The 19,469-nt window shown below is 43.1% G+C and overlaps 1 protein-coding gene across 5 annotated transcripts in view; it reads right to left on the bottom strand.

Annotated features, from left to right (window-relative positions):
* Positions 1-19,469, bottom strand: part of DCLK2 (doublecortin like kinase 2) — a 486,660-nt gene that overhangs the window by 221,426 nt on the left and 245,765 nt on the right. For all 5 annotated transcript variants that reach the window (XR_013607189.1, XM_078676909.1, XM_078676911.1 and 2 more), the window contains one exon: positions 17,024-17,119. Coding sequence is in view for 4 of the 5 variants with exons in the window: in XM_078676909.1 (XP_078533035.1) it covers positions 17,024-17,119 (96 nt within the window). In the remaining variant the exon portion in view is untranslated. The remainder of the gene's footprint in view (positions 1-17,023; positions 17,120-19,469) is intronic.

Genomic DNA, 19,469 nt, shown 5'->3' with positions numbered 1-19,469 from the left:
AAAAACAGGAATAGATGGTGAAGATCCAAACTCTTATCGCCTGATTACATTGCTCAATTCAGATTACAAAATCATTATGGAATTGCTGGCTTATAGATTTAACCCAATAGCTCCAACATTGATTAATCAGGACCAGAATGTCTTTATTGCTGGATGTCAGCTAGACACAAACGCGCATTATTTAGGGGAAGCGTTGGATTATTTTTCAGATAATAATATTCTACCATAGTTCCCCTATTAGACGCAGAAAAGGCATTTGACCTCGTGGTCTGGGAACCGCTTTTCTGTATTTTAGCCAAGTTTGGAGTTCCTTCCCATATCACAAGGCTGATAAGTAAGATGTATCAAAATGCTGATGCCAGTATTTATAGTGAATGATACAGATGTTGGCAGATTGCAAGTTCATTGTGGTACCTGGCAGGGGTGTCCCCCATCACCAGTTTTGTTTGCTTTTTGTTATTGAGCCGCTGGCGATTGAGATTAGAGAGAACGTAGAGATTCGGCCCACCATTTCACAGATCAGGAAGATAGAATTATATGGCAATGATTGGAGCAGACCTGGAAACTCTAACCCTATAGCAAGTGGGCAGGAAGATCCACTTAAGTGTTGAGTAAAAGTGTAAGCTGAATATTAATTTTTTTTTTCCCTCAACAATCAAAGTTCATGGAAGAGGATGCACAGGATTCCAAAGGTTGGGATTTACTGTAAGCCATGCTGTGTCGGGTTGACACACAGGGAAGGAGAGTTGATTGGTAATGATTTCTGTTGTGACTTATTGCATACATTGGTCCCTTTATGCCGTACGAATACTGCTGTGTGATATGCCGGAGATGTCGACTCATCTCTACGGAACGGTTTCTAGTACACTGTTTATACTGCATTGATTTAATACAATAAAGAATTTCTTTAAAAAAAAAAAAAACAATGAATATAGTTTTCTCTTTATAGAAGTCTCTTTCCTATATCTCCATGATCTCTATGGTGGTTATTAAGACTACTTACCAGCTTTACGAGAAGTTTATCTTGGGGGATGTGGTGTGGTTTACAGATGTAGGAAAACCATGTGTTTATTACTGTCATGTGGTAAGAATAGTGTCCTCTGTTATCATATGTCTTTAGGATGTGTATTCCTGGCCAAAGGATATTACTTTATTGTGGTTTTTGTCAAGACCATTTGTTATGTACTTATATGACTTTATTGTAAAATCGAATAAAGATTATGATGATGAGATTACTTTAAGGCCTTTGAGACTTTGGTGAAATAATTTTAATGTTTTTGAAAACTATGGGCCAGATTAAATTACATTCTGATCGTAAAAAGAGGTGCTTAATTGGAAACCAACTCTTGGCAACAAGTATTTTACTTTTTGCTAACTGAACTATGCAAGAATAGGTTGGTTTATAAAATAAGGATCAAAAGGTTGGTGGCAAAACACCTTGTTTAATTAATATTAATTCGGCAGATCGAAATTTGCAACCCCTTGGGATATGCTGCAATGAGAGGAATGGTGGCTGGCAAGTAGGAGCGGACCAAATTCCCTGTTGATATTATTATATGGTATTATATAGCACATAGCTACACAAAAGGGTTTCCTAGCAGTAGACAGAGGTAGGTCACTGGCCAGTAGGAAGCAGATGCAACTTAAAACAGCCCAATTTTGAGACTTTTGCTGAAGGTGGTCAAAGATTGACAGCTTCTCAGTGAGTCGGGCAGCATTTTCCAGAGCTTAGGGCCCAGATAAGAAAATGAACAGCCGCCCTGACAGGCTTTTTTTACTCTGGGGACTTTACAGAAGTTTTGGTTGCTAGACTGAAAAAAGGGATTGGGACAGTAGCGTTTTACTAACTGTTGCAAAAAGTGTAGAGCTACCTTCATAATTGCTTCATGCATGTAGCATAGGCATTTGAATTATATGCGTTTTTCCACCGGAAGTCAATGTAGGTTACAAAGAAGGGTACACACGTAAGAATGCGTAGGGAGATTAAATAGTAGCCAAGCAGGGGTGTTTTGTGTCACTTGTAGGTGTTTAATTAAGGACTTAACGGCCCCTAGATAGAGAATATTTACGTAATCCAGCCATGATAGAATCAAGGCATGGATGATTGTCCACCAAGCCGAAAAGGGAGCATCTAAATGATTTTTTTGTCACTTTAAGACTTTGTAACAGGTGGAGGCTACCTTGGGGATTCGGATTGTCATAGACAATTCGTCATCGAGCAAAAAGCTGAGTTTCTAAACTTTAGAGACCGGCAAAGGAAAGGCACCAAGGATTTCAGGCCCATAGTACGACCCCACAGCAAGGGGTCCTTACCCACCACCTTAACCTCGTTCTTGTCCCCATTTTACTTGAAAGTGTTTGTTCATTCAGGGGTAAACCTTAAGGAGACAGGGGTTCAAGGCGTCCACACTGTGACCCTCCATGGATGACAAAGAAAGATGATCCCAGTGTCATAAGTGTAGGAAAATAAAGAGAGGCCACAGCCTTTAACAATGTCAGCAAGGTGGTGGGGGGGAAGTGGGGGCGCAGCTTGCCTGACTCCAAGATGGCCGCAGCCTGAGCGAGCTCTGGCAGCCACCCATACTATCCTGTAATTATCGGTGCCATCCAGAAAGATAATAAAAAGCAGCGAAATCTGTACGGCAGGCAGAAAACTGTGATCCCTGAAAGTTTGGTGCTTTAAATCGGCTCCTGTCCCTGGCGGTGCAGAATGATGCAGCGGTGGCCTTCCTGAGGCCTGTGGAGCATATTGCATGATGAAGGATGTACAGAACAGAATTGCAATTAGACTCTGGGGCTGCTACTCCATGAACGCAGAGAGAACGACACTAGCCTGCCCCTGGTGGGAATCACTGTCGCAGACTGTGGTGGCGCCTGCCGACGGAGAGAACCCGCGGTAAGACTGTGCAGGCCCTGCAGGGATCACGGAACGGCCTAGTGTGTGCGCTGCGGCCGCTGCGCTGTGTGCGCATAGAACACGGTCTACAATATGATCTGTGGAGGGGACTGTCCTGGAACCCACCCAGCGTAGAACTTGCTTGTGCCTACCCCACATGTGTGACCGCCGGGTCTATGCAAAGGACGCAAGGCCCATAGCACTCACACTCGGTCGCTGCCCTGATCCTCTGAGCGCTATATAGGGCATCGCAGTGACCGTGAATTTTGGAGGAGCCTCACTGGGGGGGGGGAAGTGCGTGTGGGAATAATCACTGCATGGCAAGGCATTGCGGAGGACCCTGCGCGTGAACTGTTGGCCTAGTTTACAGCGTGGCACTCATGGTGCGTCCACGAGCACCACGGTTTGAATAAAGTACATTCACTAGAAGCAAACTTGTGCTCCCCTGTGTCTGCTGCAGTGGTGGTTCAGTGCCCCTTCCTTCTCTCGGTGGTGGCCGGCAGCCGTTCTGAGGTCAGGAGATTGTGCCACTCTCCTTTTCTAGCCCCGTTCCGCATGGCCCAAGAATAATTGCTGCGGATCGAGACATATATAGAGTATTGATCATCGCGCTGTCAGGGATGGTCTATGCCTGAGCCTTGGCCTGCCCCCCATAGAGAGGCTCTTGTTCACATCTGGTTGGGCCTGGGTGTGGAGCAGGTGCGCCCCTGAAGACCTAGTAAATTAATCCACTCATCAGGGCATGCCTGCGGCCAGGATACCCACTGCTAATTTGGGGAGCCATTGGTGCTAGCTTGTCTACTCTTGAATATCTTAAACCTACTTGGTCCCTCACGGCCATGGTAATCATGGGGAAAGGTGACAAAACAAAAACAAAAATCCAGTTCGACCAGAGTAAGTCAATCAGGAATAGAGTAGAGGATCCCATCCCCCAACTGCGGAGCAAATTGAGGACCTAACTGTAGTAATCTGCTTCTTATGTAATGCATTTCTCTTGCCCTGGTTCTCTGCCTGATGCTCTAGCTATATGATGTCATTTGGAATGTTATGGATGTTTGTACTTGAAGGGGGACCAGTTGGAGAAGATGGTCTGAGCAGCCAGGAGGCTGCTCCTGGTTGGGCTTATATTAAGGCTTACATTGGACTTACCAAGATGTAACTTTAAGAATAAAATACCATCCACAAGAGCGGTCTGTGAGACTTCATTGATTTCTACACCAACTTCCTCTGGAGATGACATTCGACAAATACTAGCTGCTATGCAACAGAGCTTGGCCTCCATCAATGGCAAGATGGACTCATTGGCTTTGCGAATGGACCGGATGTCCGAACGTGTGGACAAGCACACCAAAAGGCTCGATATGGCAGAGCACACAATACTGGAGGCCGAGGACGTCCAAATAAAAATGGGGACGGCGCAGAAACAAATTACTAACAACAATGTGCGACAAAGCCGAAGATCTCGAAGCGCGCTCTAGGCTTAATAATTTGCGCATACTGGGTTTACCGGAGACTACAGCTACCTGAAACGTGGAATTATTCATTGAACAACTATTAGTGACTCTGTTGGGCTGTGAAACTTTCTCAGAGGCGTTTGTTGTCGAGCGAGCCCATCACACACTGGGCCCCAGACCTCCGCCTGGTGCTATACCTCGCCCTCCGATTGCGAGAATCCTGAACTATAGAGACAGAGATGCAGCATTGAGACGCACTAGAGACCTGAAAGTACTTAAATACAAGGGATCAGATTCAGCCCTCTTTCCGGACTTTTCTCCAGAGGTACAGGAGGCACGCAAGAAATTTGGGTCTGTAAAGCATAAACTGAGGGAGCTCAATCTAGACTACGCAATGCTATACCCGGCTAGACTACGGGTAAACTTTGCTGGCAAATCCAACATATATGGCGATTCTAACCAATTGCAGCAGGACTTCAAAAAATACAGTTCTGAAAAATCACAAAGACCAACACGGCTGACGGAGGGGGACAGTGCGTCCGAGGACTCAGAAAAGGAAAATCTGCTTGAGCTGGGCTTGCCGGCTCCATAAGTGTAAATGGGACACTAGTTATGGAACAGTTATAATAGATAATATTTGCACTGGACTACCTGGGTCATAGTCGCTTTGCTGTAATCACACTGTAAAGATTCACATAATGTAAAACCGCTGCATAGGTATACAGTACTATTAACCAGATGGCTGGACGGTAACATAGTAGGTGTGCAGTTTTAGGTTATCTAGTAACACCTCAGGTCCCGCTGCCACTGCCTCCGAGTGTATTACACCAGGGTAGTATTTGTGGGGAAACAGTTTTTGGGCAGGAGGGTTAAATTCAGGGTGGGAGGGAGGTTAGTTGGGGCATTATAAAGGTGCCATGTCTAATTGTTTTGATATGGAGTGGGCGGGGATGGGGAGCTATTTTCCCACAGCAGTCTTTATGTCATGTCTTATGTATCAGCAGGATATGTACACAACTAAATACGTTGCTGCATATATACTGCATGAGGAGTGTGATTGGATACATAAATTAACATATGTTGCAGACCCCTAAAGCTAGAAACCATATCAGATTTATGTTCTGGAATGTCAGGGGCCTTAATGATCAGGGAAAGATACGTAAAATGGTGGCCTAGATGTTAAGACATAATATTGATGTCACCATCTTACAAGAAACACACCTTACCCCAAAATCAAGGCTACTGACCCTCAGAAGAATGAAAGGCACATGCATATAATCCAGATTTACTTCCCATTTTAGAGATGTGCTCATTTGGGTACATAGGAATTCAGGCTTACATTTACATGCAATAGAAGTGGACACAGGGGGCAGGTATGTGTTGGCAAAATGCTGCAAAGAGACCTTTAATGTGTTACTGGTGGAGGTCTATGGACTAAATTACGTTGATCCACACTTTTATCATGCACTACAAGACAAAATAATGAGACACTACAATATGCCAATACTCTGGAGGGGCGACCTCAATTGCGTACAGAACCTCGAATTGGACAGGTCAAAAGGGGCCCATAGGCATCCATCTAGAGCTGCAAGCACAATACCCGGTATCGCTGAGGCAGAGGGTCTCTGCAAGGAATTCAGGCTTACATTTACATGCAATAGAAGTGGACACAGGGGGCAGGTATGTGTTGGCAAAATGCTGCAAAGAGACCTTTAATGTGTTACTGGTGGAGGTCTATGGACTAAATTACGTTGATCCACACTTTTATCATGCACTACAAGACAAAATAATGAGACACTACAATATGCCAATACTCTGGAGGGGCGACCTCAATTGCGTACAGAACCTCGAATTGGACAGGTCAAAAGGGGCCCATAGGCATCCATCTAGAGCTGCAAGCACAATACCCGGTATCGCTGAGGCAGAGGGTCTCTGCAATGTCTGGCGCCATCGTTCTCCCTTGAGCAGGGAGTGCATGCACTATTCTTCTGTCCAATTATACACACACTAGAATAGCCTATTGGCATGCGTTGCACGTACTGCTCCCTTTCATACAGAACTGCAAGCATTGGGCGCACACATTATCTGACCAATCCCCGGTAATCCTACAGATAACACTAAATAATTAACCAACAATTTGCGAGCCTGTTGGTTTCCTCAATACTCGCTATTGGATACAGTTTTCCATGCAGACCTGGGCAACACAATTGACTAATTCTTTGCTACGAACTTGAGCAGCGTATCCACCATGTGCTCTATCTTGGAGACCTTTAAAATTTACAGAAGGGATACGACGATCTCTAAACATGTTGGGGTTCTAAAATCTACTCGCACTCCATTACAAAAGGTTGAGAACACGCTTAAAACATTGGAGGGAGATCCCCAGATACTCGCACAAATTAGAGCTCAGATTGGCGAGTATAATGAGTTGGCAGAAACTGAAATTAAGCACCTAGGGAAATATTCCATAGCTAGGGTTTATGCGGAGGGAGACAGACACAGAGACAGTTAGACTAGTCAGAGGTGATGGATAGGTCTCAAAACTTTACAACAAAAGTGGTGAACTGGTGGATAGCACATCAGAGATATTGGAGGCTTTTACCAGTTATTACACAGGCTTATATACATCTAATAGGTCCTCTGCCTCGGAATCAAGGGAAGAATATCTTGCACATATAGCTATGACATGGCTGGAGAATAACGACGGAGAGAGCCTTATAGACGCCTTAAGGCCTATAGAAATATTGGCAGTGCTTAAAGAAATGCCTAACGAAAAAGGCCACTGGGGCAGACGACTAACTGTTTCTTTCTAGAAGGCATATCAAGATAAACTGATCCCACACGTGGTAAATCTATTTGAAGAGATGGCTAAACTGGGCAAGATGACACTATCTATGAGAGAGGCCACTTTAGTCACCCTATTAAAACATGAAAATTCTCCCGAACACTGTTCCTCCTATAGACACCAGTCACTGCTTAACACAGATACAAAACTGTCCTGGTCCTGGTAGGGCCAGGACAGACAGGGTTTATCCCGGGGCGCTCGCTAACTAGTAATCTTCGTACCCTATTTGGAACCATAGCAAGATTCAACCCGATGGTAAAGGCAGCAGCATTATTTATAGAGATCGAGAAAGCATTTGACTCGGTGGAGTGGAGGTTTCTATATGTAGTCTTGAGGAGAGTGGGCGTGGGAGACATCTTTTTAAAACTAGTGGAGGTCCGCAATGCACAGCCAGTAGCACAGGTGTGAATTATTGGTGTTCTCTCACGTCCGATAGATATCGCCAGGGGCACGAGGCAAGGATGCCCAGTTTCCCCCCTTCTGTATGCCTTGGTATTAAAAAACGCTGGCATGTGCAATGTGTGAATACCACGCATATAGAGGAATACGATCACTGCAATATAAACTCACTATTGCAGCATATGCAGATGATACATTACTCTACATACTTAAAATGGAGCAAAACCTAGCACCGATGTTGCAGGAGGTGGAAAGATTTGGGCAACACTCAGGGCTATACATCAACTGGCATAATTCAAAAATGTTCCCGTTAACCACTGCCACCACTCCCATTCACACTAACTACCCTATAGAGTGGACTACGGACCCAGTAAGGTACTTGGGCATAAAGATGCATACGGATCCAGAGGTCGTGCTTTCCGAAAACTATGGATGTGCGATTCAAAAATTAACAGAGGTAATTGAAAAATGGATTAAGCTCCCAATGTCCCTTGTGAGCCGTATTGCACTAATGAAGATGGTGATGCTCCCTCTCGTTCTATGGCGGTGATCCCATCAGCTTGACTAAATCCTTTTTTCATAGCTTAGGCACACTGCTAACACGCCTCTCCCTGGGCTGGAAAACAACCGAGTAAAATGGGTAAACCTAATCAGGCCATATTCGGAGGGCCGGTTGGACGCCCCAGATACATAGAGATATTATAGAGCAGCAAAGACACTACATGCGCATGGTTGGATACATGGCCCTCATAACGTGCCGCATCGTTACATAGAATATAATATGGTTCCCCCACCCCGCTACCAAAATTGTTGACTGGTGGATCTCAGAATAAACACCGCATAATTGATCCGGTAGGTTGTACAGGATCTCAAGTATCCAAAATAGCAGGCAAGCAACAGCTGAGCGCCATATACTTCCCCAAACTACCCATAATCTGGGGTGATTGGTTCCCACTCAGCAATGACCACGCAACCATACAAACTCTTCATAAAGTGAAAATAGCACACATGTGAGACCTATTCCGGGATGGAGTTGTGAGAACAAGTGTCCTCTCAGGCCCGGGCATTGACTACGTTAGACACTTATCAATATTACAGAGTACGGTGGGCGTGGAGTGTTACACTAGGCCCTGAAATGTCTGAACTGCAAGAAATTAAACTACTGACATATCTGTTACAATCGGAATCTCCACAACAAGGCATTACAATACTTTACACACTCCTTAGGGGGCAGGCAACCCAAGTAAAGCAGCAATTTCAGCTAGAATGGGAGAAAGAATTAGGAATGGAAATCACAGTTGCACAGGGGTCCCACTGCTTTAGTAACATTAAAGCTATTTCGCAGAATAGACAGCACAGATTAATTCACTTTAAATACCTTCATAGAACTTATTATACCCCGGCACGACTATAAAGGTACAGGCTGAGGGAGGACGACAGTTGCATGAGATGTTCAGTAATAAATGCCAATTTCATACACCTAGATCAACGAAATGGGGTGGGCCCAAAAGTCCGGAACCAGGTAGGACCCGTTTAAACTCAACAACAATAACCTAGGTTCCTGTGTCACTTAGCCTCCAATTATTTAAGGGAGAAAAAAACCACACTATTTTCCGTTAGTAGTTGGGTTATTTATTTACCCAAATTTTCAATTCATTAGTATATAAAAAAAAGGGGGGCAACTGATCTCCACAGATTTACACATAGAATTTACCAACAAACATTTACAAATACATACACTACTTAATACATACAACAGTATTTTACGAACAAATAAATTCACAGATTTTTACACACAATGTTCACAATTACTGTCAACAATCCAATGTGGAACACAAAAAATTCTCTTCGCAAGACAAATCAATTGCACTGCAAGTCTGCGTAAATATTCACAATATTCTCATATCTTGTTTACATCTTGTTCATTCTCCAAGATATTATTGCTGTCATTAAACGTATTCCTAATCAAACTCAGCGGTATTCTCGCTGTACACCTGGCATTTTGGGGTGGGGTGTTCACCGCATTGAGCGAAATGCTGGATCAGGTAATACCAGAGTGACCGTTGGTTGCTCTACTGGCGTTTGATAAAAACAATCCAAAAGCTGTGCATAGGCTGGCCTCCTGCTTGCCAAGCGTAGGATTGCAATGAGGTGGATGCGTAGCCACTTGCCTAAATTATCTGAATGGCATACTGAAGTGGCCTATTGTTCTACGCAATCGGAGAATTAAAATGTGTTAATGCCTGTTAAATGTTAACTTAAAGATATTTGGGGACCATATTATACATATCTGTTGAAAAAGGCCGCAGAGGATTCTACACACAAGGAGCTGGACAGGACTGGTGTAGGTTGAATTATGTTATCGCTAAATGCTCGAAGTGTGGTGCATGTAAATGTGGGCGGAAATGAATCAAATTAGGAAGGGTGACAGAATATGTTGGATTTGTAAAATATTATGGAAATTAAGTGTAATACAGGTACCCACAGGAAGCTACAACTGAGTACTGAACAGGTGGGTTGTGGACTAAGTGTCGTAAATGTTACCTATTCTGGCTTGAAATTGCTATACCAATCAATGTGTATGCTAAAGCAATTGTATTGTGTATATACTGCAAGTACTGCTGTAATGTTACTTTTTCTTTTCTCCGAAAACTTTAAATAAAGTTAATAAAAAATAAAAACGTCAGCAAGGGGATGTACATAGATGTTGAATAACATCAGGCTTAGAGCCGAGCCCCGAGGAACCGCAGAAGAAAGAGAATGACACTTCAACATAGAGTTAGATAAATAGCCCTGAAAGGTCTAATCCTGCAGAAACAATGTCATTCAAAACAATTCTGTGGCTTGGAGACTCATGTTCAAGTCCTTCCAAAACTATTTTATGAGACACTGTATCGAAGGCTGCACTCCGGTCAAGTAGGATCACTGCCATCATGCCACCATTATCTAAAAGCCATCGGAGGTGATCTGTAACTCCCAGCATAGTTGTAGCCAGCTCTGAAACCAGACTGTGCATGATGGAGAAGATCATGAGATTCACTAAGGAGCGATTTGCTGGTTAACATGTTTCTTTAGGAGGTTAGAGCGCAGTGGGAGCAGAAAGATTTGCCTATAATTAGACCAATTGGTGGAATCCAAACTGGGGTTTTTTCAATAGGGGCAAGACTATAGCATGCTTCCATAGTTTGGGAACTTGCCCCTCTTGCATAGAGGAATTAAGAAAATTGGCTAAGATACGTAGTGATTCAGGGGCAAGTTTACTGACCTTGGCCAGAGGTCTAGGCGAGAGCCCGACTTTAGGGATTTCAATTATGCGTAAAATGAGGAACATCTAAAGGAGCAAACAAATCTAGGTATTGCTTATAGCAAGAAGTAGCTGGATAGACAGTAATATTCAGTGAATGCGGTCGATAAAACTGTATCAATGGTTTTCCCATCCATTGGAGGCTTGGCAATCAGGGCAGTAGAAAGTGCATGTTAAATGTCGGTCACCTTTATTTTGAAGAAGTATGAAAGTTCTTCTAATTGTGACAGTGAAAGGGAAGGTAGGGCAGATTCCTGTCTGGTAGTTTTGTCGGTTTATCGTCCACCTAATTCGACGTCGCTTTTTAATGATTTATTTGCCCCCATTATGTCCGATCTCTGCACGCGATATAAAAAAATCGTGGTTGCGGGAGATTTTAACTTACACTGGGATAATCCCCATATGGATCTGGCTACACGCCAACTAAATACCACGATGTCCTGTCTAAATTTTAAACAATTAGTGGAAGTACCCACTCATGTTAAGGGTCATACCCATGATTTGGTATGAACTTCAGATCCTAATGTAACACTCAGAGGTGTTCTGCCATGTGTTTGGACCGACCACTATTTGGTGAATTGTGAGGTCTGCATCTATGGCCACCTAAGCGACCAGCCTCGGAAAGTTAGGAAAACTCGCAAATGGGATGAGGTTGATTTAAAAACCCTGACCGAAACTCTTCCGAAAGTGACACGATCTCCTATTGGAATTGATTTGGACCTGGAATATATAGACCTAACGTGGAGCTTACGCCAAGCTATCGATCAGATAGCACCTGAGAGGACACAGTTCATTAGAGGTCAAGGCAAAGGAGCTCCATGGTTTACCCCACTTCTGAGGGAGCACAAACGAAAGCTCCGGGCTTTGGAGAGATCCTGGAGGAAAAATAAACATGATACAGCCAGGGATCAGTATAAAGCTTGCCTTTATAGGTACAAAAAACTTATACTGCAAACAAAGGCGGAGCACTATGAGTCTCGTCTGAATAAAGCCGGGAATATTCAGAAAGACTCTTTCAAAATCTTAGCTGAGCAGAGCAAGAAACCGGAAAACTCAGAAACCAGCATAGATTGTAATACCTTTCAGGGATATTTCCTAGAAAAAGTGGAGAACATCATCTCAGAAATAAAAAGTACCACGGTGAACGGACTTGTCCTACACCCTGATACTTATAACTCCACGGACCACACCATTATGGAGTTTCCAGAGATGGATGTGCTGAGTCTGGAGCAACTGATGGGTAGAACTAAATCCGGTTCCCCAGCTGACCCGTGCCCTCCTAGTGTTTTCCGTGAGGCACGTCCCATACTGGAGGAGCGCATTATCTCCCTCCTTAATAGATCTTTAAAAACAGGGTACTTGCCTGCTGAATTCAAGGAAGCGCGTGTTAGGCCCCTATTGAAGAAACCCGGTGCTGATCCTGCGGTCTTAAAGAACTACAGACCAATCTTGCAGCTGCCTTTTCTTTCCAAGATTCTAGAACAGCATGTCCTGAAGTTCCTATCCCTTCACGTGGAGTCCCATGATCTACTCCACGAGCGACAGGCAGGATTCCGAGCACATCACAGCACCGAATTGGTGATGCTTTCGGTGCTGGATGAACTAAGAGGCATGGTTGACATTAAGAAATCGAGCGCCCTGATTCTTTTAGATCTGTCAGCAGCGTTCGATACTGTCAGCCATGCCATGCTCTTGGAAAGGCTTGACAACTTCGGGGTGAAAGGTGTGGCTTTTAAGTGGCTGAAATCCTTTCTCTTGGGAAGGACACAGAGGATACACCTGGGGGACCCGACATCAGATGTGGGGACTCTAGGGTGTGGGGTGCCCCAGGGCTCCGCGCTGTCCCCACTGCTGTTTAATTTATATCTTCAGCCTCTGATTGTGTCTCTGTCCAGCATGGGTTGCAGAGTTTTTAACTATGCTGATGATACTCAGCTTGTTCTGAGTATCGATAACACTGAGGCCGCGCAGTCCCAAGTACAGAATATCCTGAGGTATACGGTTGGATGGATGACGGGAAATCTGTTGAAGATCAATCCAGATAAGACTGAGGTATTGGTAATTCCATCGGCCACCTCACCTTGGAGCGATCTTTACTGGCCATCGGAGTTAGGTCCAACTCCCAAGCCGAGTGCAGCTGTAAAGAGTCTGGGGATCAAGTTGGACTGCGATTTGTCAATGGGCAGCCAAATGTCTTCTGTTGTTGGGAGCTGTACGAACATCATCAGGCAGCTACGGAAGCTAGCCCCAGTTCTTTCTCAGGATATGCTGCGCACTATCGTAGCGGCAACCATTATCTCTAGATTAGATTATGGGAATGCCCTTTACCTAGGCCTCCCAAAAACTCTGACTAACAGACTGCAGGTCGTGATGAACGACGCGGCGCGATTGATTTTTGGACTCCCAAGAAGGACTAAAGCTTCTCCTTTATTGCAGAGCTTACACTGGCTCCCCATAAAGGAGAGGGTAGAGTTCAAGAGTCTATGCACGGCTCATAAAGTAATTTACGGCCATGCACCGCTTTATATTAAAGACCGTTTGGACATCTACAATCCAAAAAGAACACTTAGATCCTCTGCTTCTCAGCTGCTGATCTGCCTGCGGTGTAGATTGGTGACTAAGGGAGGGAGAGCCTTTTCTGTGTTGGTCCCTCAGTTATGGAATAAGCTGCCAGAGGCACTGCGTAGAGAGGTAAACCTCCTAAGGTTCAGAAAGTCTCTAAAGACATGGTTGTTTGGGAAGGCTTTGGGTGTGGTATAGGCTGTTGTATTAATTTTTTGTGTTGTATGTAGTTATGGTACAAATTCCATCGGTATAAATTCCATCGATTTCCACGCGCCTAGAGACCTGTAGGTGATTGGCGCGATATAAATCCAACATACAAATACAAATACAGATGATTTACTAGGGTCAGATAGCTCTTTAACTACGCTTAAAAAAAAAGTTGTGGGTTCTGAGCCGCAGAACTTTTTCAGAGTAGAACAAAGCACAAGTACTCCTGCATAGTATGATATTCTTTCTGTGCCTTTCTACATTTAAGTTTAACTTGCTTTCAGAACATTATCGCCAACTCCTTTCCAGATGCCTAGAATGCCAACCCCTCTTCCCCACCTCTCTCCTCCCACTTCCGGAGGGTCTCCTTTAATCAGGAAGCAGGAGGAAGCAATCTGGCCAAGATGGCGAATTTGGCTGGCAGAATGAAATCAAGAAGAGAATATCGAATCCAGGTGTCAACCTTAGATTGATCATCGTCAACAGACTGCCCTAGACTGGGTAGAGTATCTAGGAGTCGGGAATTTAAGGTAGGGAAGTCAAGCTTAGGCCAATTTCTGGACATGAACTTTAAGAGGGATTTTAAATTTGTATTATTTTGGTTTTAAAGCAGCCCGATTTCCTTAAAGGAAGTGTTGTTGCATTAAAAAAAACAGCTTACCATTTGGAAAAACTGCAGTGAGCTGCCAATTATCTACTGGAACACGGCCTATTCCTGATGAAAATGCCAACATTTTTCATAAAGAAGGAGTGCAGAGGGTATCTTTTTCCCTCAGAGAATTAGTTACCAGCTCACCTTGGAAGTGGGTGTCTGATCAATGGTTTTCAACTGGAACTACAATCGCAAGTTGGAAGGTATCTCCTTACAAGACCCTTTTTAATTACAATTATGTAATCATTTCTTAACCCATTTGGCAATTCATAAAAACCTTTCAGAATCACAAAATGGGTGGGTTTTGTACATATGTAGAAGGGGTTTTGCAGCCACAAACTATTTTTAAAGACTAGAGGTGGGCAGATTGCACTTGAAAAACCCTGTGAGCATCGACCTCTAGGTTCTGGTAATTATTTTAGACATTTGTAATGTAATCAAGGTCTTTCACTTTGAGCTTGAGTATCCATAGCAATATGTCTGCAGGATAGCCTGTCTGCCCAGTTTCATTCTCTTGTTCCTTCACCCCAGCCTTTTTCCACTTGGTCCATCTCTTTTGTACATTACTTTGAATATTATGCATCCTTGTAGCACACTAGTTCCAAACGTGTACTAGCCCAAATACTTTTATAGGTACGGTGGAAATATTGAAAGTACCGAGTTCTGATCATGTTCAAAGTATCAAGAATAACAAACAATTAATTATTAGGAATTGATAGTCTTTGGTGTACAGACAGCTTAAAATCCCATTTTATCAACAATTCAAAGCTGCCATAATTAATTGTGAATACAGGAGTTAATTCAGGTCCTTGAAACAAAGACAATTGCGGCATTTTAGTGTTCTTTAGCCCTCTAAAATATATATTTTAATATCTTTCACCAACATTGGGTTATGATTTGAATTTTCAAGAAATTAACGGATAGCACTTTATACACTGCCATTTAATAAGGAAAGACACAACCACGTTTTCTGCTAAGGAAATTTAGCACAGCCATGCTTGTTAGTTTACAACTGTAGGTCATCTTGAGTGAGATTTGTAGAGAACACTGCAAAAAAGTTTTGAAGTCAAAAAAGCATGCTGGCAAAATCTAACGAGGTGTTGAAATCCAATGCCATATTTTGAAGATATCATTGTTTCATAACTAGTGGCTTCAGAGAGGTCATGTGCCTCTGAAATCTAGTTTTCCAGAAATTTGATTTAGCTGCAGGAGTTAAGAAGGCGAGTCTGATTATTAATTACCAGAGTGGGAGTGTTTCTCTCCTCCCGGCTATCCCTACTACAGGTGTATAGGGGTGTTCACGCTGGACGATCATAGGTATAAAATATTATCTTTGTCTCACAATTCTCAAACTGAAAGCGCAACGGTATGTCGGTCAAAGAGTGGGAGACAAGTGTGGTAAAGTCCCTGTTGCTCTATTACAATAGTTCTCATAGTGAATGGATAACTAACATCTGATCAACATACAGTGAAAGAAATGTCACATTGTTGTCCTCACACGACAGAAGTCCCCGTGTTAACTGTTACATTTTACAATGCTGTACTACTCTTACTTCTTTTTAGGTCGAGCCTAGCGCAGCGCGCATGCGCTGCTCTAGGATAACAACCTTTTGGAATCGCTCTGGACACATGCGTGTGAATGCAGACAGCTTATGGTTACGAGCAGCGGCACGCTGTGTGCCATCTGTTGTGTCAAATTTCACACAAAAGCGCGCATACCACTCGCGGGACGCTGCAGCTGCTTTCACTTTTGCCGCCACAAGCCCGCGCTTGTTTTCGTCTGATGCCCTTAGTCCCAAAAAACAGGACATGTATTTTTCATCAGTTGCCCTGCATTTAGTGGTTATTGCTTTTGTAGTGTGATAGTTTGTGATTGTGAGACTTTATCCTCCTTGTCTGATATTAAACGTGTTCCTCCAGTGTTGTCCGAAACTGTGTGTTTCTCCTGTATTCTGTTATGCGGAGCATTCTAAGCAGCACATGACATTCAAGAACGCTAAACGCTTCTAAGTCAAGAGAATCCCAAACTACTACTTACAGCATAACATGGGGTCATTTTTCTTAGCTGTCTTTGTACGTCACCCCATGTTTGATTATACTAAAACAAAGAGGAGAATAAAAAGCACATACTTTAGTACTCTCAGCCCTCTACAACTGCTGAAAAAGGCCAAGGTATTGTTTTCTGGAATCCCGTGAGTGACCGGAGGGAAACCATGAGACTGTATGAGGTGCGCAAGTATAGATAAACAAGCATTAAACATGCAATTGTTCTCTCCTTTCCTTAATTTAAAGCCATTTGCTTTGCTATACAATACCATTAGCAAAGCAAATGGCTGTAACTTAATCAAAAACGAGACCTATTGCATTTTCAATGCTTGTTCTATGTACATCTGCTCTGTATACAAGCGGTACGGAGATGCATGGTCTGCAAAATGCTAAATATGTATTCATAACACAAATGGCAATAAAAACTACTTTAAAAAAACACAGACATTGAAAGAAGAAAGCACAGTATAGATTAGAAACCAATACCTGTGGTTTCGACTTCTTTTGGAATGCACATAATACGGATTACCAACAAACTAACTTTTCCCAGAAGAACTAGGATAAACTATCTGATAGTATGCATCATGACATGACATTGGCAAGACAATGATGCTCTAACCTGGTAACAACCAGATTTCCTCCCCAACATTCATACCTGAAGCAGGCGACTTGCTGCGTCGTGAAGGTCCAGGACTTTTTGATCCAGGCTGCCGGGATGTACGTGAATGAGAAGGCTTCATCACGCGGCACTCTGGAAAAATACAGAGCATAGGTAAGGAGTTTGAGATGTTAACCAATTACAAATCCGACAAAGGCTGAGACAACCCTCAACACCTCTTCGTATACTATTCAATCTCTAATATCTTGATTTCACATTAACCACCATTTGAGGCAACAGAATAATGCATCATTGTGTAACTTTCAATCTAAAAATCTTTTTCTGCGCCTTCTTTTTCCAGGGTTTCATCTCAAAGCTGAATGTACCACAATCTACAATTTCAGAATCGGCTAAAATTGTCAGTTAAATGACATAACTAGTCACATTATTTATGTCTCTGTAGTAGCAGAAAGTAAAAATAAAATACATTTATCAGAGACATGAAAGACTACAGTTTCAAAGTGTAGTATTCCAAGCTCTCAACTGATTTATCTCGACAGATGTACCCTGTGTGTCCACAATGAGAACTACAGGAATGAATTAAAGGCAAGAGACAGTGTTCATTACCAAAGGTAATGTGTCACCTTCCAGGGAGGAGCTGCTGCAGGCAAGTGCACATGCTTCCATGGGCAGTGCTGAGGCCTGCGGGAGTATAGTTTTTCGGAGAGAATCTCAGAAGACATGATCTAGCCAAGGCAAAGACTATAACCTGTATTTTCAGAGTATTAAAAATAATTACATTGCATTTGTAATCTACATTAAATGCATTGAATGTAAAATAGAATTGTTAAGGCATCCCTTTAATAGACCTATAGTAATGTATAGTTTTCAGATTTATCAAGTAAAAGAGTGTGTGTGTGTGTGTGTGTGTATTGGGGGTGGGGTTGTGGGGGTTGTATGTGTGCGGGGGTGGGGTGTGTGTTACTTATACATACACATATCTATAACAAGAGGTAAAAATATAGTTAATTGTTGAAAAAAAAAATACTAATATTGAAAAACCAATGGAAATTCTCCATTTGTAGTTTACTGAGCTAACTATAACTTGTGGTCTCACCACACTGCTTATGACCTCATCAATCATGCCATTTTAAATTACATGATGGACAGTACTAATGAGTCACCTCCATGGTATTATGCAGACTTTATCCAGTGAAGGTTGCATGGTCCCACTGTAAAATTAATTTTTGGCCTCTGCGGGGTTCACTTTGGGTCTTCCCCATGAGTGCCAAGAGGTCAGGGTGTCCCTAGCCTGCCCCTTCAATGTATTTAGTAATCCGGGACACAGGAACAGAGTCCTTGAGCCATTTAATGGCGGCTGCAACATTTTCTTTAAGTTACAGCCAGCCAATCAGATAGTTCAGTTCCACAGGACCTTTTTTTTTAAATTTACTTACAGTGCCATGGGACTCATGCAGGACCAACCACCCAGATATCACAATAACATTAACCCCGTCATGATCACCAGAGCACCTATTAAAATGCAAATGTCTCGATAACGGCTGAATGGATTAGCACCAAATATTGAAACGCACGCTTCCGGGGTAAAGTTCTAACGTTTTGCCAAATGTGGTGCAATTCCGCTCCACTGTTTTTTTCTGTATTGCTTCCCAAAATTTCCTATGAGAAGATGCATTTAAAAACGTTTTAGGGCGCCCCTTTTTTCTGGTCTCTCCCCTTCTTTGAAAAGGCACCGCAAACGTTTCCAAGAAGCAGCTGAAACGGATGAACTTAGATTTTTTTTTGGAATGGTTTGTGAAGAATCTTTACAATAAAAAGTGGCAGGTGTTCCAGGTGGGTCAGAGACAATCACAATAATAATAAAAAAATAAAGCTATGGAGTAAAATAAACAAATTAGGGGCAAAGCTGCTCATTTATTATTCATTGCTCCTACCAAGGAGCGCCCCACAATGCCCTTAGGCGTTGTTAAGGCACAGGCTTTCTTGCTGGTGGTGACCCTAGAAGAGACAGGGGAACCACCTAACAATTTTGTAATGTGTAATGTTGTAGGGGACTGTAGGGAATACAGCAGCCCACAGGCAACATTAAACAAAACAAAAAACAAACACGTCTCTTGGGCCATTCAATACATGACCTCAGGAGAGCGAACCATATTTTTTAAAAGCACTCCGAGATGGAGCTGTATTCTCTTCAGCAGAAGTGTGTGAGGCTCTGGGAACAAAAATAATGTTCTATGCTGATGACACCCAGTTATTTTCTACTGGGACAGGGATGAAGTTTCCCCGAGTGAAAAGATCAGAGCCTGTCTGACAGCAGTTTTTCAGTGCCTAACAAACCACCAGCACAAATGCAATGCAGAAAAGACAGAGCTACTTTTCTTTGGTGTTAAGGCCTTGAGCCTTGGCATTTCTTTTGGCCAGCTGATGCCCCTCCTCCAGGTCACCATGCTAGCTCAGTAAAGGATTTAGGCATTACATTTGA

Source organism: Lissotriton helveticus, chromosome 2_1 (assembly GCF_964261635.1).
Source record: "Lissotriton helveticus chromosome 2_1, aLisHel1.1, whole genome shotgun sequence".
NCBI lineage: Eukaryota > Metazoa > Chordata > Amphibia > Caudata > Salamandridae > Lissotriton > Lissotriton helveticus.
The sequence above is the reverse complement of the archived record's forward strand: the minus strand, read 5'-3'. Positions and strand labels throughout refer to the sequence as shown.